At 41.6% G+C, this 27,540-nt stretch overlaps 1 protein-coding gene and 1 long non-coding RNA gene across 4 annotated transcripts; one reads left to right on the forward strand and one right to left on the reverse strand.

Moving 5' to 3' along the window:
- Positions 1-999: 999 nt before the first annotated feature.
- On the forward strand, positions 1,000-27,440 carry LARP1B (La ribonucleoprotein 1B). Of its 3 annotated transcripts, none has more exons than XM_066547923.1 (19): positions 1,000-1,222; positions 8,368-8,429; positions 9,147-9,206; positions 11,011-11,179; positions 12,565-12,708; positions 14,830-14,973; positions 15,078-15,246; positions 19,023-19,167; positions 19,366-19,540; positions 20,347-20,519; positions 20,686-21,057; positions 21,907-22,027; positions 22,552-22,757; positions 23,148-23,254; positions 23,727-23,884; positions 24,193-24,337; positions 24,829-24,938; positions 25,157-25,284; positions 25,491-27,440. In XM_066547923.1, exons 1-19 carry the CDS (start codon positions 1,000-1,002, stop codon positions 25,683-25,685), a joined length of 3,006 nt encoding a protein of 1,001 aa, XP_066404020.1. In that variant the 3' UTR covers positions 25,686-27,440. The 3 variants fall into 3 exon arrangements, with proteins under 3 accessions (XP_066404020.1, XP_066404021.1, XP_066404023.1); XM_066547924.1 differs by having other exon boundaries at positions 23,730-23,884; XM_066547926.1 differs by lacking the exons at positions 1,000-1,222; positions 8,368-8,429; positions 9,147-9,206; ... (2 more) ...; positions 14,830-14,973; positions 15,078-15,246 and adding an exon at positions 15,994-16,237.
- LOC136555345 (uncharacterized) lies at positions 22,800-26,259 on the reverse strand. Its single transcript, XR_010783477.1, has 2 exons — positions 24,811-26,259; positions 22,800-23,820 (listed from the first exon to the last, which is right to left on the reverse strand). It is a non-coding gene; the product is annotated as an uncharacterized lncRNA (long non-coding RNA).
- Positions 27,441-27,540: the final 100 nt, after the last annotated feature.

Genomic DNA, 27,540 nt, shown 5'->3' on the forward strand with positions numbered 1-27,540 from the left:
ATTAGAGCAGAAAACGGCATTACCCTGAACAGAACATATTTTAGTGCTGCAAAACCCAGCAAATTTGTGTTTTGTGACACTACCTCAAAAATATTTGACTAGATTTATAGAAACCTATTTGAGAATTTGCTTAGTTCACTAAGAAGCGTTGGAAGTGAAAAGTGTTATTTTTTGGAAGGCGTTTTGTAAGAAACACAGCTGAGAGATGAATGAAAAAAATGGGAGAGGAGCAGGTGTCTTGAGGTGTAATCAAGGAGAATTGTGGGAGCACTAGGGACTGGCAAGGAGGGAAAGGAGTGATTAATGTGCTATGGTGGCTTTCCTCATCCTGTGACCGGAGTATGGGTGAGTGTGGAACGAGTGTATGTGCTACCGTGAGATGATTTTCTGGGGGATTGTTGGCAGAGGAGCGATGGTGTGATGGCAGAGCTACCTCTCTGTTGGAATGCTTAAATGATACGGGATTCCCTCGCTGCTGGGACCTCAAGTGCGTTCTCCTGCGCCTTTTGAGCGTGTTCTCGAGGCTGCGCCCCGCGGAGCCCCCTTCTCACCAACGAGACGCTCCCATCCTCCTGCCCGCATTACCCAGACCCTCCTCTCGCCGTGCAGGTGCGGCCGAGGCCTGCGGAGCCGAAATGTCCGAGCGGGCCTGCAAAAGCCTCCCGGCCGCGTGAGGTCACGGCGCATGGGAGAGCCCCGGGTCCCTCCCCCGCGCAGGCGGGGCCGGGGCGGCCGAGGCAGCGCGCCCGGAGCGCCGCCCGTCCCTCCGCAGGCGGCGGCGGCGGCCCCGGCGGGTCGCGGTCGCTGTCGCTGTCCCTCGCTCGGCGCGTCGCCCCCCGCGGCAGCAGGGAGCCGGCGGCGCTCGGCCGGGCCGGGGGCCGCTGGCAGCGGCTCCGGGGCGGGGCGGCGAGGAGAGGAGGCGGGTTCCCCTTCCCCCGCCGCGGGCTCCTCGCCTCGGCCGCCCCGGCTGCGGCCCCTCCGGCGGGCGCACGGCCGGGCATGTCCGCGGCGCAGGTGTCGGAGCGGCGGGGCTGGGGGGCGGCCCAGGAGCCCCGGCAGCCCGAGCCCGGCTCGCCCCGCGGGGAGGAGGCGGCGGAGGAGGGCGGCCGGAGCAGGGAAGCCCCGGCGCCCAAGGAGAACGCGTGGACGCGGCGCAGAGCCCGGCGGGACAGCCCTTCCCCGCCCGCGGGGCCGGACGGGCGCCTCGCAGCGCAGGAACCAGGTGCGGGGCCGGGAGCGTGTGCGCGGAGCCTCGATGGCACCGGGGCGGGTTTGGTTTTGGGGTTTTTTTTGGCGTTTTTAGGAAGGAAAAGCGCGTGTTCGCCGGCGGCCGCCGAGCCGGGCCCGTGCGCGGCGCGGCGCGGCCGGGTTTGACATACATGGGCACGGCAGGCAGAGCTCGGGGCGGGGGACGCGGCCGGGGACGGCAGCGCCGGGCTGGCCGCAGGTCCCGGGGCTTGCGAGCGGCCAGCCCGGGCCGGCGGTGACCTCCGGCCGGCCCCTGGCGCTCGCAGGGAGCGCTGCTCGCCCACTCGCCTCGTTCAGGCTCCTTCAGAAACGCCGCTTTGCCGCAGCTCCTTTTTGGCTGCTTGTGCAGCAAGGCCCTGGGAAGGATCCGTTAGCTGGGTTTGGTTTGCAGGATGGGCTGCGGAGGCTCTAAGCACTGGCCAAGGCAGACAGTGCGCTCGCTGGTGGGATTTGGTGTGTTTACATAGGGAGACGAGCCGCGGGATAATTTCCTGGCCGTAAATTACTACATGAAGATAAAGCTGCTTTATGGGCACCACGCTGACATGGCTTTACAAAGCTGGTCGTCAGGACCTAAATTGAAATTGCCAGGCTTTGTGCTTAGGCTAGCAAAGACTTCCTAGAAGTTTGGAGCTTCTTGGAGTATTGTTCTTGGCTGCAAGTAAACTGCTGACCTCAAAATAAATACTTCAACCAGCGCTTCCCGAGAACTTCAATCTCAGCGCTTGCTCCCGAGGGCACCTGACAAACCTTTTTTGTGATCTCACAGTCACTTTTATCCTTGAATTAAACAGGTAGTTCCTTGACAAAGAGAAATATGTAATTTACAGTTTCAAGTATACAGGTCATACAAACGGAGACCACAAAATCTCTTACTTGGCTGAAGAGCAGAACTTTTGGCAACATCTATATACCCATCTTTATTATCTGCTGTTTTGTTTAGGTGTACTGACGCTCTCCTAAGTACCTGTTTGTGCCCAGCTTCCAAAATCCAGCTGTCTGGGCAGAGGCTTGTGGTCTGCTTCATGCATGAAAGGGGACTTGTCACTCGTTTGCCTTGCTGTGGCAGCAAGAGCAACAGTGCTGCATCAGAAGCAGTGGGAAAGCTGCTTTTGTTGTGTTAGCACCTTGAGTGCTTCACCTCGGTAAAGTTTGCTTTCCCAGCAAAGATAAAACACACAAATAGCTGTTGAAGGAAGGAGGAGGCAGCAAGCAGTGCACTGTGTGCACTGTCTGCTTCATTTTGTGATTTTAGAGAGCTTTGTATTGTTTTTCTCCTGCAAGAAGTTGTGCCTGCCATTTATGGAATTAATAATTAAGCTGAGGAGTTGTACTAGAACATAATTTTCAGCGGCCAGGTGTGTAACTGAGCAAATAAGGGAGTCAGCCTTGCTGGCAGTGGCACTGGTGAAGAACACACACCAGGAGGGTGTGTTTTGGTTTGGCCACCTCCAAAAGCACAGTGAGGAAGCCACCACCATTCCTACCCTTGTAAAAGGCAAAGCAGCTGATCCTTCCTGGCTGTTTGAAGGAAGAAATTGCCATGTGCCTCCACCCGCAGCAAGGGATGTATTTTGAAGAAACTAATTGCACGTTGGCAAAGCAAAATCTGTCACACTAGGCCCTGATGAATGTTGTAGTATGGAAATTAGTCATGTGAAATAATAAGTGGATGAGCAGAAATACTCCTGGGATGGAATGTAGAAGTATCCGTAAAGAGGATAATAAAATGTACCAGGATCTCACATCAAAGCAGGGACTGGATCCTGCTAGACTTGTTGATCCTGGTGTAATTTGTTAAAAGTTTCCTGAGACGTGCACCTACGGTATGTTCAGTGATAGTTACAGACTTGAGAAAATTGGCTCCAGCCTGTCATCTTTGGACTTTCAATTTAGCATGGGATTGGTTTATGATGGAGGCAAACCTGCCTCTTGTTATGAAACAAGCTGTTAATGTCACCTGATCCTACCAAGAAAATGTAAAATTTTGGCTGAGGAATTTGGTCCAAGTGTTGTAACTAGATTATATTTTTTTCTCAGATACCTTAGTGGGTTTTAGTCATTGCAGTAAACCAAACACCCAATGCAAACATACCTGAGCTTTTCATGGTGTGTTTGTTACCACAATTCAGTGTTTCTGACCAAGAGTTGCATTAAACTTTGCTTTTAAGCAGAATAACTTCAGAAGGTACTTTTACATCCCCATCTGCTTTTAACTTGTGAGGAAAGACTCATATCAGGTATAAAATTGCTCATGAAATTAATAGGCTTCTCTCTAGTCCAGGAAGAATTGTTTCCCTGAGAGAGTGGTTAAGCTTTGAAACACACAGCCCAGGGAGGTGTGGAGTGCCAGTCCCTGGAGGGGTTCAAGAAATCACCCAACGCCAGGGTTTAGTTGACAAGGTGGTGTTTGGTCAAAGGCTGGACTTGACGATCTTGGAGGTCTTTTCCATCCTTGGTGATTCCATGATTCCAGTCCTGGTGATGGTGGTTGGATGGAGTGAGCTTCAACAGAGGCTGCCAAGTGATGAAAGGTGTTTCTGAGATGTCCTCCCTCCCCTTGTAGTGCCAAGCCAATGTATTGCAGTAAGTCCTCACTTCTTTAGTTGAAACTGTTAGTTTGCCATCCTCCACATAAAAAAAATCACCCAGGATCGAGTGGCTGAAATAATTTTATTTCAAAATTTTCCCACCTCTTCATCTGATGAAACCTTCTGTTTCATCAGCACTGTCCTTTTTGTGAGGTTGCAAAAAGGGAATCTGAATGACAAGTTCTCAAGTCTTCATGTGATTTGTATAGATGATGTGGGTCTCTAATGACTTTTTAGATGATTATTCAAAAGTCGTTAATGAAATTCATGAAAATATTCAGTGAAGCAAAATACTTGTGCTGCTAAAGTGGTTGAAGTGGGTTTGCCTATTAGTGTGTGCTTGAATGATATAGTTAATTGAAATAAGTGCACAGTTCATTCTTTTATTTTGTTCTTATTGTGTTTCTTTTGGGGTATCAAAGAGTACATTTTATCTGTTTGATATTTTGGTAGCAGAACCATTTCTCTGTAGTGCTGTTGTGTAAATCAATTTGCTTTAGCCTGATAGTAAAACTGGCTATGAAGGTACAGTTTAATGAAGATACACTGTTGCTATCAACAGCAAACCTTAGATGAGTAAATTCATAAATTATCTGATTATCAAATCTTTTGGGTGTATTTAAGTCAGGTGTTCTCATTAGTTCTTATGAATTCATGGAGTGTTTTAATAGCAGTTTTAATAGCTGTCTAAAATTATTCAAACCATTATTAGAAGTTTCAGCATTGACAATTTTTCAAACCCTAAAGGGATTAAAAATGTTATCAATGCAAAGCTGCTGCCTGTATTTTAGTTGTACATAACAGTGTGTGTAATTTTGTATGGCTGATTTTTGTCTGTTTTTTGTCTGGGGTTTTTGTTTCTAAACTGGAGACCTGTTATGAAACTGAAACCCACCTCCCTGTGCTATGGCATGTGCTACATTTAACTATGAAAACTTTGGTAGAAATCGAGTCACAGTAGTTTTCTATGAAGAAGCTAAGAAAAAAAAGGAACTGAGAAATTAAATTTAAAGAAAATAAATAGCATCATAGTGAATCAATCATGGATTGGGGATTTCCCCCCCTATTACTTGTTGTATTGAAAAATTGATGGGTTTTGAGCATAAATAGGTGGAAGGATGCAAGTGTCATAACTCACTGCCTTGGTTAATTGTTCAAATATTGTGGAGATTGACAATCTAATGTAGTTTTTGCTGTAAAATGCTAGAACTCCTGTAGGGCAGAATGTTAGAATGGTAATTAGGATTTTTATTATTATTATTATTCTTTTGCTGAATCTCTGCTCTAATCCATGCTGTGGATTTTAATTAATGATATTCTCCAAGGGATAATTTTTGTTACATTGCAATAATTCATCTGTTAAAACAATAGATATAAGCATAGCCTACCTTGTTTAAAAATGGAATATACTGTCTAGTTTCAAACTGAGCATTGAAAGAAAAATATTGTTCAAGTTCAACACACAGGCTCCAATTAAGTTTTGAAGAGCTGGGTGATTTTATCTGCTCCCTGAAGCACTTCTGGTATTTATGGGGTGCTGTCCCTTCACAAAAGGGAACACACGTGCAGTCCAAGTAAAAATAAAACCTGAGCATTGTCTAGAAAGCCTCACAGCATAAACAGTGTTTCTATCAAAAATTAGAGTGCATTCCACCTATATTAATAGACTTTGCTTTTAGAAGAAATTGGCAGTATCATCTTCCCTTTCCATCAGAAAAAAATTACTTGTCCATCAGAAAAAATTACTTGCTGGCTATTTATTTGCAGAGCTTCAAACCATCCTTTCTGAAGTCCTGTCACTTGTGATCCTGTTGTCTTGTGACCCTATTGTGGTTGTGATCAGGGGTAGTTTGGTGAGAGATCTTATGGACAAACTTTGCTCCTCAGCCACCCAGTCTGCTTTTCCTTCTCTGTTGCTGTTGTCCCTGAGGATTGCTGCAGTTTTGGTGGTTCCAAAATTCATCTTTTTCATTTTCCAGACCTGTTGTTCCATTTATCTTGACGTGCTGTTCATGGCATGCTTGTACAGCCTTGTCTTTCTGCAGGAACTGCCTCCTGGTAGGATGTGGTCTGTTGGGAAACTTGGAAGAACCATAATAAAAGTGGCTCTGGAGGCTGATTTCTGTTTTCATCTGAATGCCATCTCTACTGGATGGAGTTCAGTGATTGAAAGATGGTCATTGGCAATTAAAATTCATAATTTATTTCTTTCTCTCACACCCTCAAAACTCTGAAACCCAGTGAGTAAAATCATTGAAGGAGCAGTGAATTCTTTCATCAGCACAGCACACCACTTATTAACAGATTCCTTGTATCATACCACAGAATAAACCATTTTAATGCAGTTGTGTTGGAATTAACAAGTGAAATAGTGAATTATTTGGACTAAAGATGCCATTTTGGGGTACCCAATGCTGCTATGGGATATTAAAACCAAGCCCCAGGGTGATGTTAAGCAGGGGGCTTTTATCTGAACACGTGTTTTGCCTGTGTCCAGATGCTTTTTCAGGTGTTTTGTGGCTGTTTATGACAGCAGAACAGGTGTGAGCTGGGTGAAACCTTTCAGTGATCTCATGGTATGTTCTTTTACTCTCCCACCCTCCTTCTTGTTTTTCCTTCCCCTTTATCTTCCCTTTCACGCTTCACACTGAAGCCCAGCTCCCACGTGATAAGCCCCAGAAAGCTGGCCAGGAAGGACCTGTTGGTAAATTTGGTTTTCAGCATGGCTTTTTTGGGAGGACAAGGAACTTTGTGGAGGTGGGGAAGCACAGAGTGAGATGAGATCTCAAGTTCCAAAAGGGCATTATCCACCAGGCACTGCATTGCCCAATATTTTCTTTTTGTTTAGCTTGCAAATGCATCTTCCAAATCTTGGATTACTCCATTCAGATAAGAGAGATTCCTTCAAACGAGTTGGGTCTCATTCTGCTCCATTCAGATAGCTTTTCCTGCCACCTGGAATAAATTATATCCCATGACTAAGAGAGTGCAGCAACAATGAGCCTTGCACTTCTGGGTGCCTCGCTACGCCCTGCTGACACACAGAGCAGCAGTTCTGGCAGAGCAGTCCTTCAGCAGCAATTGAAGTAAAAGTGCTGTCAGGTGGAAAAAGGGCTTCAGTCAGGTAATTGGACTGGGATGTGTGTTTACAGCCACGCTGTGGCCACTCAGTTTACCTGCATGGCTAATTGGCAGCTCTCCTGGAGAGAATTACAAATTTGTTTGCTGCTCCACCCCTGCAGTTGTTTGTCTTGTTTTGTAAAAGGGTAATTAGTTTACTACTGAGTGGCAAGTGAAAATTAGGATTACACGGTCACTGTGTGTTTCTTAAAGCTCTCAGTCTGAAGTTAATTGAGATGTGTGTTTTGTCTTTGTTTTAAAAAGCAGATCTGTAAGAGAGGCAAAAACCTGCTGGCAAATGGTGGTCAGGATTCACTGGATTCGTGTCTGGTGAGATGTCCAAGTTGTAGGAAGCACATCCATGAAATTCTTCATTGATATGGCAATAAATGATATTAAAATTGAGGCTGGAATGTGGAGTAAGCATTAGTTTGTGCTTGTAACGTTCACAGTGTATTCCAGGAAGCAGACAGAGAGGCTTTCCAGAGTCACTGGGGCACAAGGGTGGGGTTCCCAGTGTGGAGCCCTGATAAGGGAGATTAGTCACTGGATGTGAAAGAGATAAGGGCTGAGGAGGTGATGTTATCCCCGTATAAAATAATCCACTTGTGATTTCACACACGTTCAGCGTTTCAAGCTTGTCTTGCAATAAAACACCGAATGGGAGGTTTCAAGGAATGCCTGTGACTCCCATCTCTGTGGGAAGACATGCACTGGGAGAGCATTGAAGAAATTAAGAGATGGTTTCCTCTTGCTCAGGAGACCAGATGGGATCATTATTATAATGTTTAGGCTTTAACAAAGTAGTATTTTTCTCTTTGCATATTTTCCTTTGGTGTTTGTTTGTTTTGTTTTGTTTTTACTTTGGCTTGATTTTGAGCTATATGGCTAAACTTTATTTGGCATCTGAGTAATTACTTAGAAAATTACTAGGAATTTGGGAATATATCATTGTTTTCATGGTTTTTCCCCCTTGCTTGCATAATTATATATTTCATTCATTCTGCCCTATAAATATAGCTTTTAATAGGAGGGCTTATAAAATGTGTATCAGGGATTTTCCTAGCCAATTGTTAGGTTAAAATACCAGCATTTTGACATAGCCTTGAACTTCTTAGTTGAAAAAAATAGTAGAAAATTTGTAGAAAAAATGCATAAATACAGAGTAAGGCAGCATCTTGTACACCTGGTTTGCAAGAGGATTTGCCCTTATTATGAATGTGAGTTTTCAGTGTCATGTACTATTAGTGACTTTATTCACTAAAAAAAGGTTCATTGACTTTGATAGCCCTCAGAAACACTTTGGTGTAGTATGATAGAGCATGGCAGAGTTGTTAACACACACCTGCCTTACTCATTTGAAGTGCAGATTAATTCTTCACCTGAAAATGTTTTTCTTCCTTTTCAGAGCTACAAAATTCCACTAAAGTGATAAAAGCAGGAAAACCCAGGACAAGAAAAAGCAGCAAGGTTTGTATTTTTGCCTGTATGATAAATAGCTGATACTGCTCTAATAAAAAGATAGAAGGTATTTTGGAGCTCCAACCAGAAGTGTTATGTTATGCCTTGGTAATAGACAATTTTGAAAACAGAGAGGAATAAAAAAAAAAGGAAATTAAAATTAGGAGAGTTGCTAAATTGGTGTATGGATGAAGGATAAAGAAAGGCATTATTGTGTAAACAATCAGTGGGATTGCATAAAAATGTGAAGGGGCTGCAAAGAAACAGCATCCCTTGAGCACAAAGGATGCTAGGTTGGTTTTGGAAATCCCCTTTGCATCTTATGTGATGAGTGTCCTTTATGTGCATAAACTTACCATTACAACAGGAGACACCCAATCCTTTTATTGAAACATTAAGTTCCTAAAACTTTGTACAGCCACCCCTTTTAGGCTGGTAAATAGCTGTCAAGTTTTTCCAAAAACTGAAAGCCTTGAGCAGTAGACACCTTTTAATCACACATGTGTAGGACAACATTTAATCTGACAATTGGCTGATGTGAGCTCAAAACTCTTTCAAAAGTTGTGTGTTTGTTTTCTGTTGTATTACTTGTTTTTTTAAAAATTGCTACTTTTGACAGCTCTGCTCCAGGGGTTAATCTGGCTCTCTGAGCCATGACTGACATCTTTCCTGTGTTAAAAAGGGCTGTGCCAAGGAAGGAATATAAACTGTTTGTCACTTTTTCAGGCTGATGATTTGGGCGATATCACAAGCTGGCCGACCCCGAGCGAAATAGCAAGCAATGAAGTAAGTGTCCTTTGTAATCCTCAGGATTATTATTATTATTTTTTCTAACCACATTGGCTTATCTGTTTCATACTGTCCCCCCCCAGGATGTGCTTTGGGTGTTGCAGGGTTTCAGTAGAAGTTTTGTCAGTAATTCAGGATACTGGTGTGTGCTACCTGTCTGCACTGTACTGGAATTTGTTAGTGGTGTGCCACGGACATGTGCATTAAGTAGTGCCTTATTTTTTAACTCCACTGTTAAAAAAGTTTCATTTACCTTTTCTGCTGTTTTCATCTGTTTATGCACAGATGAAAAGGCCTTTGGAGTTGTGAACATGCTGCCCTCTCTTGTGGCTCAGAGTGCTTAGTGCCCATTGTCTGAACACAATTTAGTTATTCTTAGTTATCTTATTCCTCTGATATATTTTTCCTCTTCTGGCTTTTAAGCTAACATCTGTTCTGTCAAATTATCCTCCTTTCTCTTTATCTCAAGTGATAAGTGCATAATGTATTTTAGACCTCTCTGATGCTATTTAAAACAAGAAGAGAGCACAGATTATTGCAAATGGTGAGGTGCCATTTCACGGTGCTGTAACTCTGCAGCAGCATCCCTGTGGTGCTTTTACTGTGTTCTTGGACAGGAAAACCACAACATCTGGGTTCAACTACATGCATTTTATAGCTGAAAGGGTCCAAATTCATGTAGTGTCTGTAAAACAAAATAACATTCAGTTTGTAGTTAAACTTAGTTTATTTGTCTAGGGAAAGGCTTTGTGTTCAAATTAATTAGAGCACAGTACTGCAGTATCTACTGTATGTATTCCAGCAGGTTCAAAGCTGTCTCCACAACGTAGTAAAATTCTTTCTCTTTAGCAGAAATGTCTGCAAAGCTTCTCATGTTGCAGGTAAAAATTTATATCTGATCATAGAATGGTTTGGGTTGGAAGGGACCTTTAAAGGTCTTTAGTCCAGCCCCCCCAGCCCAAGTGGAAGGGACATCTTCCACTTGATCAAGTGAGCTTCATCCAGCATGGCTTTGAATGTTTCCCAGGATGTCCCAGGGACATCCAACCACCTCTCTGGGCAACCTGTGCCAATGTTTCACCACTCTCACTGTGACAAATTTCTTCCTATACCTTGTCTGAAACTCTTTTATTTTAAAGCCATTCCCCCTTGTCCTATTGCTACAGGCCCTGCTAAAAAGTCTGTCCCCATTTTGTGATCCCCCTTTAAGCATTAAAGGCCATGGAAAGGTCTCCCTGGAGCCTTCTTTTCTCCAGGCTGAGCAATCCCAGCTCTCAGCTTGTCTTCATGGGAGGGGAGTTTCAGCTCTCTCATCATCCTTGGCCTCTCCTGGACTCTCTCCAGCAGGTCCATATTTTCCTGTTGGGGACCCCAGAGCTGGAGGCAGCACTGCAGGTGGGGTCTCACCAGAGTGGGGCAAAATCCCCTTCCTCCCTCCCAGGATTCTCTGAGCCCAGCTTTTTAAAGATAATAACTCTGAGCAGTAGATCCTAGTGAGAATATTTCTTTCTTTCTTCCCTATAAAATAAACTTTCACGTCTGAAGTCATGATTGTTGTGCTCGCTTCTGTAAAAACCAAAAACTTTCTTAATCTAAAAATTCATTTTATGCTCTTGCAATGTTAGCAGAAAATAAAACTGTTTATAAAGGGACATTACAAAACAAGACAATTCTTAAAGCTCACCCTGCTGAAGAGGCTGAGAACAGGTAATAAAAAAAGAATTTTAATAGCTGAAGGAAATGTGCAGCTCCTGCTATCAGCAGCTGTACTGCCAGAAATAATTACCTGTGTCTCTTACAGTGTAAGACTGGAAGTCATAGTAAGAAGCCAACAAATAGAAGAGAAAAGGAGGAGAAATCTGATCAAAAAAGCAATAATGGAATCAAGGACAATCCTGAGGCAAAGCCAGATGGTCCAGCAGATAACACTAGTGAAGATGAAGCTCAAACTAATAACCAAAGGAAAAAAGGTGAGTTTAGGCACTGTGTATAATGCAGTAAGGCACTGTTGATACAGCTGCATTGATTCCAGTTGAGTGACTCAATAAAACTTCTCATGATGTGCATTTGCTGGGTGAATACAGAATATATTGGGGTCTGCATGGAAGCCTCAGCCAGGCTGCCTCCCTCAGGGTTTGGAGCCTTCTGTTCAGTCAGATTTCTTGGGGAAAAGCAGCTCACGCTCTGCTGATGGTCCTTGGAGCTCTGAGGATTTCTGGAAGATTTTATCATGGCTGTACAAGCCATTTCTGTCTCTGATATCTTTTTTTCCCTTGATAGGTAGCACTGTGTTAATTTAACTTAAAATGTGTGTGTGTGTTACTGCATATACACCAGCACTTCCATTTTCATGCTCTATTAGCTGGATCATTTGAAAACAAAACCAGATTATTTGCTTCCTTTTGATCCAATCTCTTACACTCAGATTGGGAAGCAAACCTCCTTTGGTCAGGAGATTAGAATAGGCTGGAGGAACAGCAGAAAGAGTTTCAGGATCAGCTGCTTTTTTGTCTTGCTTCCCTGCTCATGTTTTTCCAGATCCTAAGGACCTTTGCTGTTCAGATTTATTAATCTTTCTATATACATAGATATATTAAAAAAACCTATACTGCTCTAAATTTTTTCAGTCTAAGTGGAAATCTAAAGCAAAGCATTCCACAGATAAAACATGTTTTTCTCTTCCCCCGACCCAGTGCAGAGAAGACATTTTATGTACTTGCTTATATTTCTTACCCACAAAAGAATGGACCCCACAATACCAATCAATATTGTAGTTAAATACATTGTTAATGGATACTTTAGGCCAGCCTGCAAATAAAACAAAATACAGCTTTGCTAGTGGAACAAAATAAAGCTTTGATGCATGTGAATGAACTTTGAATATCTTGAAGTGAAAGTACGGTACCACAGCGAAATTCTCAGGAAAATTTGTGTGATTTGTAATTGAAATCTTTATTGTGGTGGTTAATTTTATACTTTTTATTTTAATCTCAAAGTTTCATATACAGGTTGTGAAATTATATAGCAAGGAATTGACTGTCTGTATTTAACACTGACATAGCTGTAAATTCTTGATCATGGAGCATCTGAAAAGCCATTAAATAAAATGTTTGCCTTTATTTCTTATATTTGAAGCTTAGGTGAGGTTTCATTTCAGTTTTTTGAAATTCTTGTTTACTGCATTTATTATTTAGTCATTTGTAATATCTTAAAATTTCCATGTTAAGCTTCTCCTGCTTTTTAAAATTCGAAATTTAACTGTTGCTAGCTTTACAAGGAAAATTCTATGGAGTCTTTTCAGGAGCTGAAACTTCAAGTATTAGTACAATAAAGAGTAATATATTAACTTTTCAAGGTAACAAGCAGAAATGGGTGCCGCTGCACTTGGACGATGTGAGGTCAGACAGTCAAGACAGAGCAGGCTCTCGAACGAGCTCCAGATTTGTGCTGGAAACAAACAAGTTAATACCTCATAACAACAGAAGGAATGAGGCAAGAAGTAAGTGCTTCTCACTCTCTGGGTCTTGCTGTTGGTGGCAAATAAAGTGTAATATCACATGAGCTGGCAGTTGGTGTCGAAACTTAGGTAAAACCTGGTGTTTATATTTGCCAGTGACCAGCAGGAATAGAATTATTGTATTATATTCCTCTTCATGGCGCCCTACACCATCTCATCCCACAATTTTACAATGCAGAAAGTTTGGAAAAAAGCCTCGGAAGGTGTCTGCTCAGTCCTGCTCTGCTGCTATTCCCACAGCTTGTTGCTACCAGAGCAGCTGCTTGTGGAGCTACACTTTGAACTCTGCTTTTGCAGTTCTGCTGATGTTGTTTTTTTCTTTGAGCTGGACCGAGTCCCTCAGCTCCCTGACCTATTTCTCAGCACAGCTATGCAAAAAGCTGTACCAACACCACAACTGGTGCTGCTTCTGGTCCTCAGGTGCTGGGAACACAGCTGGTGAGGTGGCAGAAATCGTAGGCTGAGTGGAAGTTTGTTGGTTTAAGTTTAAAAATTGCATACATTCCCAGTATACAATTGTATACATTCCCAGTTTGAATGTTTGCTCATTATAATGAGTTCTGGATGTTACTGATATGGAATTTATGAAGTAATTTTAGGAACGTGGATGTAAGAGTTAGATCTGGGTGTCTGAAGGATGGATGGGGTGGGGGGAGGATTTTTACCAGTGTTCAGTACTTCCTTCAGCAGTTTTTTATTAGGATAGTCATATGACTGAAAGCCACACACATGCAGATTATATTCTCTGTAATATTATTACAGATTATATTCTCTGTAAATTCAGAGCCTTATTTGACAGGGTTGAGTGTATGAGCATACATGTGTAGGGTTCACTAAGAGTCGTTGCTAAAACAAGATTTTTATTACAATTTTTAGTGCATATCTCTAGTCAGTCCTTTGTTAAATTTAGCAGCTCTCACTTTGATCCAGTAGGGTTACCCAGAGAAGCTGTGGATGCCCCATCCCTGGAAGTGTTCAAGGGCAGGCTGAATGAAGCTCTGAGCAGCCTGGTCTAGTGGAAGGTGTCCCTGCCCATGGCAGGGGTGGCTGGAACCAGTTGTTCTTTAAGAGTCCTTCCAACCCAAGCCATTCTGCAATTCTGAGATTCCCATCTCATTCCAGTAGTGGTGGGAGTTGTCCACAGGAGGAGACTGGGCTGTTGTGATCATTCCTTCCATCCCTGAGCTGCTCATGGGTACTGTGACCTCTGAGCTGGCACCAGGGTGTCCACCTGTGGAGACCCAGGGCACTGGGAATATTTCTCTGTCTGCTCTGGGATGCCCTGACCCCCAGGGGAGCACTGGCTTTGACACCCATCCATGGAGAAAGTTTCCCAGACTTCAAGATAGACTAAAATCCACAAAAGTGTGAAGTAGATTATAGAGAGCAGTGTAAGTGCATCACTTGGTGAGAAATTTAGGTTTGGGGATTTTTAGTGGGTTGTGGATAGAGGGCACAGGGTGTCATCCTGGGTTTCTTCTTCATGCTTCTTCTTCCTTCTTCTTCATGAGTTTGGGTAGCATTTTGTAATTGGGCAGAAAAGTTGGCATTGGGGACTCTGTGGGGATCAGTTATTGGGTTTAATGGGAAAATAATCTGGGTGTCAGTTCTTAATTGGATAGTTAGGTCTTAAAAGCCCTTGTAACAAGAGATTGTTGGCCATTTTGTGCCTTCTAATGAAAAGCTGCTGAACTCGTGGTTGTGAGACTGTTTTACTGATAAGAAATAATAAGTCTGAACATGAAATATTGTCTCAAGTGCCTTCAATCCAAACCCCAAAAATCCAATAACTGCTACCCTGGCATCCAGCTGCTTCAGAAGCATTTGGCATTGACTGCCTGTCCATCCATTACCTCCTTGCTGCTGAGCCCTCCTGCCTGCCTCACCCTCTGGAAGGGCTGGCACACCTTTCCTGCTCCTCTCCTGCAGCTTCTGAGGTTTCAGAATTTCTGAAACCTCAGCGTGGCAGAGGCTGTGTGTTGCCTGGGCTCAGACTGAGAACTCTGGTGCCATGAAGGACCATGGCTGGCGTGGACTTGGAGCAACCAGGATGTTTCATTGGGACTGCAGGTATTTATTTTGTGTTTTCTTGTTCTCCTGAAGGTTGGCGCCGTGACAGAGACAAGAGGGAGGACCATGACGAGGTGTGCAGCGTGAGGAGCGAGGGCGGCAGCGTCCGAGGCTTCTCCAGAGGCAGAGGAAGGGGCAGGAGCAGAGGAAGAGGACGAGGCAGAGGAAACCACAGCAGTATGCTAATCCAACAGATAGCTGGCAAAAACTTTCAAAACTATGGTTCTAATGTTGTTTTCGTTTTCTGATGTTGTTGTTTTATGTTCTCTTTTGTGTTGAAGTGAACTTTGACTATTCAGTTGGTTACCAAGAGCTGTATGGTGAAGGAATTGACCAAGTGTTTCAGCCTGAGCTTAACCCTGGTGTGATTTATTACTATGGTGACGGAACAGGAGTGCAGATGTATTCTGTGGATGAAGCACTTCTCAAGGAATATATCAAACACCAGATGTAAGTAGATTGCTTAATGTATAAATATTCTTGATAAAAGTACTCATTTCAAACAGTGTTGAATTCTTACTATCCATGTCAAATTGAAGATTAAGGCACTTTGGGTTAACGTTGACCATTACTAGTGTCAGCTCGAATTTATTCACTGGTGGGTGGAAAATCTTGAGTAATGGGGAGGAGTTTTAAGGAAGCTGTTTCTACATCTTGTGCTGTAGTCTGGCTCTAACTCGTATAACTGCTTGATTTATGGTACACAGCCCTCTTTATGTTGTCATGTAATTGAGATATGGATGTCTCTGAGCTTGTGCTTTTGAGTACTGTTGGTCTGTTTGCCTGTAAAGCTCTTCTTGGGTGATGTTTCCCCCTATTTGCTCTCAATTTCACTTTGAGAAGTCTCGTTAGTTTGATGTTTTCAGTGTGTTTCACCTGAAACGTGTAACTGAGAGAGAGAGAGAAGTTTTGCAATGATACTTGATTTTTCAATAATCTGAAATGTTTACTTTCTCGTGTATACCATTAGGCAATGAGAAACCATCTGGAAGACTGATTATCACCAGGAGACAAGTCTAAAAGGGCCTGGAAAGCACTAGTTCATTTTAAAGAGACAGTTTCCACCACTGGCAGATATTTCATCCTCTGTACTTGCATTTCTCTGCAATGCCTCTGTGGTGGTTTTTGATTGCCCTCGTGTTCCGTACAGCAACTTGCTTATTTTATTCTCGCTTCTTTTGTTACAGTTGACGCAAAAAGGAAGAGAAAAAGCCTCTTTAAAGGGCAGAAAGTATCTGACATGTGGCTATCAACTTCAAAACTTCTATTGCAGTCTTTTTTTGCTCTTGCTGCCAGGCCCCTATGAGACCTGACAGTGGACATGTACCCCCATGTCAGGATATTCGGCCTTCACTGTCCTCAGACAAGTGGGGGAGGATCACAGCCACTCCACTGTTGGCCAGATTTCTGGGCATGCAGTGTAGAATCCAGACCTGCTAAGGTAGGACATGATGATGTCCCCTCTGCTGAGAAAAATGTCAGTTACAGCACTGGTCACATATGACTTTGGTTATATTGGTATTCCCTTTTGGCACCGAGAGGTTGGGCAGGTGTTGGCAGAAGATTTGGCATGGCTGGGTAACCACGGCCATTGGTTGCTTGCCTGGTGTGAACGCCTAAGGCTTTTGGTTATGGAGTTTGCTTTCCATGAGAGGGAGATTCCTGAGCAGATTTAGACCAGAACTTCACTAGTTTTATTCTCCCTAGACAAAAAACAAAAAAGTGTTTTTTATTTATTTCCTTCTTTTATCACATTAATAATGATGGGAAACAGACTTTATTCTTCAGTTACCTGTTATTAGCCTCTAAATTGGGGAGGCTTTGCCTGCTTTTCATGATTTAGTTATAAAATATGAAAGTGACTATGCCAAAGAAGGAAATATATACAGAATAAAGGTACACAAAATCATTATGTCTCAGAGTTCCTACTGGAGTCCAAGATAAATCAGGATATATTAAAGAAGTGAGAGTGAATCCTAGTGGATGAATAAATTTTAAAAGTTTACCTGCATAATAGAGGAAAAATATTAGACACTGTCCAACTGAGTTGATGTGTAATTACAGGAAGAAACACATTGCTATCAAGCAATTTGTGCTTGTCCCAAGAACCAACTCCATGTACAAGAGAGTAATGTTTGGATTGCATACAAAAATATCTTCTATGTTTTTAACCACAGGCTGAAGTTGTCAGCCTGAAAAGTTTCAATGCTTAGCAGCTCCTCATTCTGCAACATGCAGCAGAATTCCATTTGAAAAGTCTTCTTGCTTTAGAAAATAAACAAATCAAAGTTCAAACATCAATTCACGAATAAGGAAAGGGACTCTGAGGAAAGGGAAGAAGAGAAAAGCTGGAGGGGGTGTGTGTGTTTAGGTTTGTCCCTCTACTTGGAGCAAACTTGTACATTGTCTTCATTTATCATTAATGGTCTTTCACATTCCTTTTTCTAGAGTGATGGACATCAAGTGAGGCAGTTTGAGTCAAGTTCAGTCATTGTCCATTTCTGCTTGTGGAATTTTTAACTAGGTGAATCGTTACAGGATTTTACCTTTACTGTATGATTGTAAAGGTAACACTAGTGAAATGTTGGTTTATGGCATTTGTGCTTGCTTATCTTCTAGACTGGGAGGGGAAAAATAACGTAGCAGCTCAGAACAGTAGACAGGATATTTTTGAAAGAAACTATCTCTTTGTGCCCAGTTGCTTCACTGATCATACTTGGCTCTGATTAAGAGCTTAATTCTCCAAAAGCCTTGTTCTCTTCTCTGTTTGCTTTGATTTAATAGCAGTGTTTCCATTTGTCCCGTCTTGTCCAGCATTGAGACTTTAAATTCATTCTGTCTTGGAGCTGAGTGTTGGTCAGAGCACAGTGCTGCTACTGCCAAGGTCTCAGGGTCCATCCCTGCATGGGCCATTCACTTGGGAGTTGGACTCGAGGATCCTTGTGGGTCCTTCCAGCTCAGAGTATTCTGTGTGTGATCTGTGTGTTTCATAGAGCCAGCTTTTCCTTCAAATTTCTTCAGCTACAAAAAAATTAGAGAAGGAAATGATATCAAGGTGCTGCTTGGGTCAGTGATGGCATCAGAGTGCCCTGCTCTTGGAGACTTTTTGGCCTTGATCCCAGCTTCAGTGGGGAGACTTGTTGTTTTATTCTTTTTTGAAAGTAGAATGATCTTTATTTACATTTGCATGTGCAACTTTTTTCCTCAGCATTTTAATACCCTCTCATTTTCTTTTGTGTGCTGCCTCTATTTTTGTCATACAATTTGAATTGCTTTCCATTAAGTCTTTCCCTACCTGTGTTTTTCTGAATGTGATGAGGAGTTAGTCTTCCTTGGATGTGCTGTGCAAAATCATGCTATGTTGTGTAAGCTCTATGAAAGGCCTAGATCTCAGCTGTCATGTCAATTGAGGGGGTTTTCCATTCTTTTCCATAGGACCTTTTCTCATTCCCTTGCTCTGTGTGACAGATCATGATTTGAATTCTTTACTTTTTGTCTTCACTAAGTATAAAACATCTTGACACCCGGATTATTTCCTAGAGCGGCTTCATTGTTGAAAATTTGTCTTTCTGGTGTTTGTCCCTTGTCTCTGTGGTATTATCAGATTCCTGGAATGTCCTTGTCCTTCAACATCATTCATTCTTTAAGGCTTTTTTCCTCCATGAACTTGTGCCTTTTTTTGGTACAGTTTCATGCCAAATACTACATGACTGGTTTTGTTTTCTCATCTTCCCACAAGCATGCTTGATGGTTCAGGGTATCCATCTGTGCCTCAGCACTCAGGATACTTAAGCCTTCCAATGCACTGGAAACTGGGACAATAAAAGATTGTTCAGTTCAGGATGAACTGGTACTGCTGTGTGGGACATGAGTTATGCTCTGACTGTGAGCAGTGCTTGTCCTTCATCTCAATGGGGGCCAAGACAGTGTTGTTCCCTTCTGTCCATGTAAGTAATGAGAGAGGGGGTGGGTGAAGGAAAACTGGAGAGTAGTTTTTGGTTGTACAAGTGTCACAAGGCTTGGATTTTTATCCCTCTGTGCTGTACTGAGTCATAAATCTGTCTTAACCTTGCTGCTCTCTGGGTCTTCTGCTGAAAAATGATTTTGTTGATGTCAAAATACTCTGCTTTTTTTTAATGGAAGCCTTTAACAAGGACTCTAGGTTGCTGCTTTAGGGTTTTCTTTGACCATAGAGTAAGCTCAGGTTTGTGTGTTTCATTCTGCAGTGAGTATTATTTCAGCACAGAAAATTTGGAGAGGGATTTCTTCCTGAGGAGGAAGATGGACCAACAAGGATTTTTGCCTGTGTCACTGATCGCCAGTTTCCGTCGGATGCAAGCTCTGACCACGAATGCTGCACTCATTCTGGAGGTAAAATCATTCAGAAGGATGTGTTTGAAAAGTTCCTTGGTTAATTCTGTGCTGCCATAGCTTCAGAGCTATGAAGTTAAGAAAAATTTCTGTTTGTAATGGTAAGGATTCTATAAAGAGGCTCTAAGTCGCCAAGTTGGTGTTTGGTTTTTTTCCTTTTTTGATAGTTTTTAATGTTATAACATGCTTGTCACACAGGCCCTGAAGGACAGTACAGAAGTTGAAACTGTGGATCAGAAGCTAAGAAAAAGGGTTGATCCAGAAAAGTGGCCAATTCCAGGTCCTCCTCCATGCAACCTGCCTCCAACTGACTTTTCTCAGCTCATCAATTGTCCAGAATTCATACCAGGCCAAACTTTTGGCTCTCATACTGGTAAAGGATTTATTTTACAGAAACATAAGTTTAGGGCTGTCTGTCTAGCTTAGGAAATTTGCCTCATGATACTGATTTCATAATAGAAGTTGTACTTTTGGTAATGGTTTATTCAGCTGCTCTGCCTGCCAGCCTTGCACTTGCCAAGTCACATGGCTGATGTGAAGTAGATAAAAATGTCTCTTGTGTGTTATGGCTGTGACCATTCTCCAGGATATAGGATGGTGGGCTACAGTCCTACAGTGGAATTAGTAATAGTAATCTTAAACTAGTCCTAAACTCTGCTTCATTTTTGTGGAAGTTCACTCTTTATTTGGGGCATCCTTGTTTTGGATGGGAAACCCATTCACATTTTGAATAGGGAGATGCATTTGTTTGCTGACAACCCTTGGCAAGGGAATCTTTTCCTAAAATGTTGGCTGAAATTAAATGGGAAGAATGAAGATGGAGTTAGGCACCCATCCACAGAGTTAGAGAATGACACAGAGAAAACAAGATCCTAATGATCCTAATGATGCTGCTCTTTTTTTTTCTCCTCAACAACACGTAATGTCTCACAGGCTATGAAGAAACTTTCCATGGAAATAAATTCTTAGAATTGATTTGGTTCTGAAATGCTGAGTGAACTGGGAAAAGCTGTCTCTTAAAAATGAAAAATTCTTTGATCAGTGTTATGTTTATTATCCAGAGAGGTAGAAAAATGGTGGCTGTGGGTAAAAGAAAGACCAGTGAAACAATTGAAAAACAAACAAAATAGAACCAAAGCAATCCACAACAGGAACTGAACTACTGTTTTCTACTGCTAGAGTCTGCACCAAGTTCTCCAAGAGTGGGGAGCCCTCTGAGTCCAAAGGAAAACACTGAATCAAGTAATTTTCAGACAATGTCTAAAGGACTGTCTACAAGTTTGCCTGATTTGGACTCTGAGCCTTGGATAGAAGTGAAGAAGAGGCATCGTGCATCCACTGTCAAGCTAAAGGTAAAATCCAAAATCTTTGTTATGTTTAAATAAACAAATACAAAACCAACTTTGAGGTTACACTATAAACCAAGGTTTAAACATCTTAACATATGTGATGCTTGAGGATGCAATAAAGTTTGGAAAATCATTATCCAATTCAAATATAAAACCTTTTCCAACTTAGGAAACTGTTCCTGTACCTGATCAAACACCAGATCATCACCAGCCACCCCAACCTCAGGAGGAACAAGAACAGGAAGAACTTGAATTTTTGTTTGATGAAGAGATGGAACAAAATCAGTGTCGGAAAAATAAATTTACTGATTGGTCAGATAGTGATTCTGATTATGAAATTGATGATCAGGATGTAAACAAGATTTTAATTGTAACACAGACACCACCATTTGTGAAAAAACATCCTTGTGGAGACCGTGCTGGCAACCGTGTGTGCCGTGCAAAAATTACATCAGAACTGGCTAAAGTCATTAATGATGGCTTGTACTACTATGAACAGGATTTGTGGATGGATCAGAGTGAAAATGATGCCATGATGAAGGTAATTCTCTTCAATTTTTGACTAGAAAACCATGCCTGTCCAAACAGTTTCCAAATTAACTTCAGCCTTCTGCTGTGTAGTGGTAAAATGCTACAGCAAAGTGCCAGTAATTTGCAGGTCTGCTGAATTGTCTTTACAGTTGAAAGCAAACCCAAGTTTTGCCAGACTTACAAAAAACCAGACTTGACCAAAACCACTGAATGAATATTTTTTTGTAACATTTTGGAGATGGTTCAAGTTTTCCAATGTTTTCTTGTTCTGTGAGTTTATTTCATAACAACTGCAAACCCTTACCCAGAGGAGAAGGGCGTATCTGTCAGAGATGAGATGATGAGAAGGAGTCATTTTAAAATAGTTTTATATTAAGGTTCTGTTGGCCTTGTAGTTTGTTAGAACAATAGTTAGAATGAAATTACCTAAACACTGAGTGGTGAGGGAAAGGGGCTTCATCTGTGCATAAAGAGGGGCAAGCAGCTGCATGGACAAATGGAGCATGTCTGCACCAAAGCAAGACGGGAAAGGTGGAAAAGGTTGTTGAGAATAAGAGCAAGAAATAAAGGTAGAATTTAGAGTACAGATTAGAATGGACCAAGAAAACCAGCAAACATGAAGAGGGCAGTGAGAAATAGCAAACTGCAAGGAGAATATTTCCTTTTTTGTTGTTGGTACGGACTTGACAATGGTTTGATGAGATTTTTCACGCCCAGCATGCACGTGCCCCACCTGAGATAGGTGTGTGGGTACTTGTGTATCAGTTCTGGCTTATTTTCTCCTCATGAAATGCATCTGTCTCTCAGGATGGTATCTGTTGCCCTGCTTTGCATTTACAATTTGCTTTCTCTAATTCAGCAAGAGATTGAGAACTTTAAGAAGCTGAACCTCATTAATAAGGATGAATTTGTTAGTCTTGCACCAGAAACTGCTGATCCAACCCAAGAAGTTCCTCCAAGACCTCCAGGGTTACAGAAAGGTAAGTATGAAAGTATTTGTTTTTCAGAATCTCTGTAATAAAGAGCAACTCTGTAGGAGTTTTGTCTCTTTCTGCCTGTGCAGTATTTTAATTTTGGTTCAGTCAGCAGTCTGAGGGGGCTTTTTCTTTGCTAATTTTTCAAATTGCCAACTGTTCATGGGTAGTGTGGCTTCAGTTGAATGACAAGAAGCTGGTGCTTGTTCTGCTTTGTTGTCACTCTCCACCAGCACCAGGTGCTCTTTGTTTGACTTGGAATTTACAACGTGTAAAGTTAAACCGAAGCTGTGAAACATTTTATAGAAACCAGCATTTTTTATGGGATGCAGGGATGGAAGGAAATGAGATTAGAAGAATTTACTACTTGTGTCATACCATTACTGAGCAGTCACAACATCCAAATCTTCTCTCTGGTGGTATTTCTGATCCAGTGATACTATTAACATTTACTGGGTTACATGCTAATAGCATCTGTAAAGTAGCTCAGTAAAACCACCTCACTTTCTCCTTCCTGCCTCCATATTTAGCAGAGGAGCTGGCCTGTAATTTCCCAAGTGCTGAAGCACTTCCCACAGCAGGAATGGCTCGATCACTGCCAACAGCAGTCCCAGATTCCCCCCGTTTCCACCCTGGCTTCATCCCACGAACACCTCGCACCCCAAGGCTCCAGGATCCCACCAAAACACCCAGGTTCTACCCTGTGGTTAAAGAAGCAAGATCCTTTGATGTAAAGGTAAATGGAAAAACATATTTTAAAATAAAACCAAAACAGCAAAAGCCTATAAAACTCATGTTTGTGTGTACAGTTTAACAAGAATTAAAAGGCAAAAAGCTAAATGCTTCTACTCCTGTTGCTTAACTCCAAAATATTTATCATATTCACTTATTTATTTCTATTAAATGCTTTTTGAGTCTTCTTCCTTGGAAGTCCTTACTGAAAGAAGTGCAGTGCTTAAGACTTTTGATTAGTTACATCAGACTAATCTTCAGGTTATGAAACTGTGGTCTTGTGACTTTGTAACTTGTTAGATAACAGAATAGAAAACGATTAGATCTCTGTTTTAAAAGGGAGACAATGAGTGGAGTCCAAGTAGGGAAATAAATCCTTCATTTACTTTCTTAGGCTCCAAGAAAAAGAAAAACTCGCCACAGTACAAATCCTCCCTTGGAATGCCATGTTGGTTGGGTGATGGATTCCAGAGACCACAGGCCAAGAGCTTCCTCTGTGAGGTAAATGCTGTTGCTGTTACTCAAAATTTATTTGCAGGTAGTTCTCACTACTAATGGAGAAGCAGGCTATAAAAGGCAATTTATCAATACAATAGAAGCAAGAAAAGAATGATCAAGAAAGACAAAAATATGGAATACAGAGCTGTCTGGAAACAAGCTAGGCAGATTGGTGTTCACAGTGTTGTCTGATCCACGACACAGCAGCAGTAATGTTACTTGAGGCACTGATGTTCACTTCAGCGGTCATTTAAAATCAAGCAGGACAGTAATGTTTAATTATTGTCCAAAGCTGTTTTGTTTTTGACATATTGGCCCAAAATCTGATCTTCCTGAGGTGCACCCAAACCCAGGTGCACTGCAGCAGTCCCCAGGTGACCGTACTTCAGCTCCTGCGTGGGTCAGGGTGGGTGAGAACTGACTCTGCAGAAAAGCTCTGTTTACAGGGCACAAACATGTTGGGTTTTTTCTCCAGCAGTTCCAATGCCTCACCTTCAGAAGGAGCTCCACTGGCAGGTTATGGCTGTACTCCAAATTCTCTTCCCAAATTCCAGCACCCATCTCACGAACTGTTAAAGGAAAATGGCTTTACTCAGCAGGTGTACCACAAATACCGGCGGAGGTGTTTAACAGGTAAGCTGCTCCATGCACTTCCTAAAACTTCTAGAAGCTTCCAGGTGTTGTCTAAAACCAGTCTTCTTCCCATTGTTCCTCATCCTTAATTTTTCTTGAGAAAGGCAAGGAAAATTTATTTGGTGCCTCTGTTTTAGGAAACCTGCTTTCCATTTAACTTTACATTCCCTGACAAAAAAATCACCCTCAAATCTGAAGTTACCAGAAAATCTGGTGTGTTTTTTTTTACTAAAGACAAGACACTTTAAAATATTCTGGTGAAAAATTAAAATAGTGGTTTTCTTCTTCCCTTCCTTTTTTTCTTCCAGAGAGGAAACGGTTGGGAATTGGCCAGTCCCAAGAAATGAACACACTTTTTCGTTTCTGGTCCTTTTTTTTGAGAGATCACTTCAACAAGAAAATGTATGAAGAATTCAAACAGCTTGCTCTAGAGGATGCAAAAGAACACTACAGGTATTCTTTCCTGAGGCCTTACCATTCCTTTCAATGACTGTGAAGTTTACATACATCTGCAGTGAACATTTTTAGTACTGCATCTGACTTTTTGTAAATCTTTAAAATAGCAGGGTGTATAAGTTATTTTAATAGCAAAAATCAGTATATAATTGTGCTGGGCAGATGAATAGCTGACTGTGCAGCATTTCCTGACCTGTAATCAGTTCTGAATTCTACAAAATCCTGTGACTTGTTGACCATGACGAGTCAGTTCTGTACTAACGCTCCTCAGATTCTTCCTTCTGTAGGTGAAGACATTCTTAAACCTCATTTTACTTGTTCAAACTGGTTCTTGCCTTACAAAAATACCAGAAAAACAACCACAAAGGAAATTGTCACTCCCCTTTAGTTCTTGGACAGAATTCCCTTCCTTCCACCCAGTCTCCCACCTCTGTTTCTCTGAGCCAAAGAGACAAGGTGGATTTTTGTACCTCTCTGCTCTGTTCCAGGTACGGCTTGGAATGCTTGTTCAGATTTTACAGCTATGGCCTGGAAAAGAAATTCAGGAAAGAAATATTCGAGGATTTCCAACAAGAAACAAAGAGGGACTATGAAGCTGGTAATTATCACAGGCCTGTCATTGCTCACACTCTGGCAACATTAGTTGAAGATAATCCCAGTTCCTTGGGCACTGACCTATTAACTAACCAAGAACAGCTTTTATTCATACTCTTTTCATCTTCAGTTCTCTTAAAAATATAGTTACCAGTGAATAATGAAGTTTATAATTAAATTTGACCTTTGTAAAGCAGTAAAATTATCTTTTTCTGTTACTAGGTCAGCTGTATGGACTGGAAAAATTTTGGGCTTACCTAAAATACTCTCAGCACAAGACTCCAGCTGTTGACCCCAAACTGCAAGAATACCTGAGTAAATTTAAGAGACTGGAGGACTTCAGGGTGGATGTAAGTTTCAATGCCTATTTTACATAATATTTGGTATACTAATATTTTCACTGCAAGGTAATCTGAGAGCAGTGCTTGATTTCATGAAATGGCAGCCTGATAAATTTGAAGAGGCTGATCCTTTCAGCTCTCCAAGTCTGTGGGGAGGCAAAAAATACCTGGCTTTATGGCAAAACACCTAACAGGCTGCCCATGTTTCTTTTCAGCCTCCTCTTGGTGAAGAATCTGGCAGGAGGAGAACAGGTGAGGATTCAGGACACCACAGACATCAGCCCAACTCTTCTAAAACCCTTCCCACCACCAAACCCGCTGCCTGTCAGTCCAGGGCACTGGGAAGTGTTTCCTCTGGGAATACTGTGCAAGCCACAAAATCTATAGAAAGTGATGTACCAGAAAAATAAGACTTTGGATGAGCTTGTGCCCTCGAGAATCAACTTTAGCATCACTCCCCTAATCTGGAGATCTTCAAGGCGATGCAGTCTCTACTGCGTGATTAAAAATGTATGGGAAGACAAAGGATGGGATGCTCTTTTTTACAGGATCTAGTTCCAAAACACTTGCCCTAGGAGAGTTGCTCTTGGTTATGGGATCATTGGAAGGATGCTAGGGAAGATTCTTTGGCTTCAGTATTGCTTTCCTCAAGCTTTTGTTTACAAAGAACTGCATTCCTTGCATATGCAAAAAATACTTCGAGGGATGCCTTACATTTCAGCTCAGATTTCTTAAAAAAAAGGTATGATGTATACCCATGTTATTTACTGTGCTTTCCTTACCCATATTTCCCTGTTATTTGTATTTTACCAAAGCAAAAAAAAAAGATTACGTTATATGTAGAATATTAAATGGAAAGGAAGGGATCTATGTGACAGGTTTGCTTTCAAGGCTAACTATAAAAAGTATGTTTTTCTGCAGAAGCACATTGGAGAACATGCAGCTGTATATGAAACTGCATTTCTGGATTCTATTTAAAGATAGAGTTTCTATTTTTTTCAGGGTCTCCATAGTTAGTATTTTATTAAGTATGGAGTTTGAGTGGACATAACTGGGATAGTTTGGCAGGTATTTCCTTCAGGGCTGGTTCTTTAATAACTCAAGCAACAGAAAAGTACAGGGGAAAATTGAGCTTTTGATTTCGTAGTGTCTTAAATTAACATTCAGTATCTACAGTTTGTGCAGATTGTTAAAATAGCCAACTATTCATACTCTGGGCTTGAGAGGTGTCTTCATTTGAATTCTCTTATGATTATAAAGTCTAGCAGGAGAGGCATAATTTTGAATTTTATTTTTTCTCCATACTTCGAGTAATAATTAGTTTGGAGGGAAAAGAAGTATTCCTTGTAAATTTTAATTTTAATTTGCTTTGTTTTGCAATATCTGAATGAAGTTCTGCTTAAATTGTGCTCGCTAAGCCTAAGTGATTTCAAACAGGTCTAAAGACAATTTCACTGAATGTAAGTTACTCAAATACAAATCCATTTTTGTAGCTGAAAGAGGGGGATGTTTATAACCTATCATGTCTTATTGACTTCACTACTTTGTTTTTAAAGACTCAAGAAGAACCAAGTGACTAACTTCTCTTCTGGAGTAGGTGAGAGGAATTCCAGCTTTTGGTTAGTTAACCGCAGAATTACTTCAGTTAATTAAAAAAAAAAAAAGTTACAAAGTGATGTCTAGCACAGATGCCTTAACTGACTGCACAGCCATAGATGGAGCTTTAAACTAACAGCTCTCAGAGGTTATAATGAATCTGTTAATTTTTCAATCATTGTGCTGTGAATCTCACTGAAACAAATGATGGATGTTTGCATTGAAAGGAGTGGATGGTAGCAGTGACTTTCCCCACAGTTTCTACCATTTCAGCACAAAATCCAGCCTTTTGTCAGTGGCCTGTTCTAAATGAATTTAAATGAACACGTACCAAGATTTGAAGTAAATATCCTATAAATATGCTGAAGTGACACATCTCAATCCTGTGTTTGATCCATGCCTTTTGCTACCCATGAAAATGCGAATGTAAATTTGGATTGAAATTGTATATACGAGTAATAAATTTAAGATATTTCAATTTTTCATTGGAAAATGTGCAGATTAAGCTTTTAGTGTGTGTAATTTTGTGATATCTTGAAAAATTTTATAAAAACAACAAAAAACCCTAACAGTGTTGTATATCAAGTTTTTCCCCCCCCCCTCCAAAAGTGTGAAGAAAAACAATTTGAAAGAGTGGAAGGCTGTAGATTTGCATGGGAATTGCTGCTG

The sequence above is a fragment of the Molothrus aeneus genome, chromosome 4 (assembly GCF_037042795.1).
Source record: "Molothrus aeneus isolate 106 chromosome 4, BPBGC_Maene_1.0, whole genome shotgun sequence".
NCBI lineage: Eukaryota > Metazoa > Chordata > Aves > Passeriformes > Icteridae > Molothrus > Molothrus aeneus.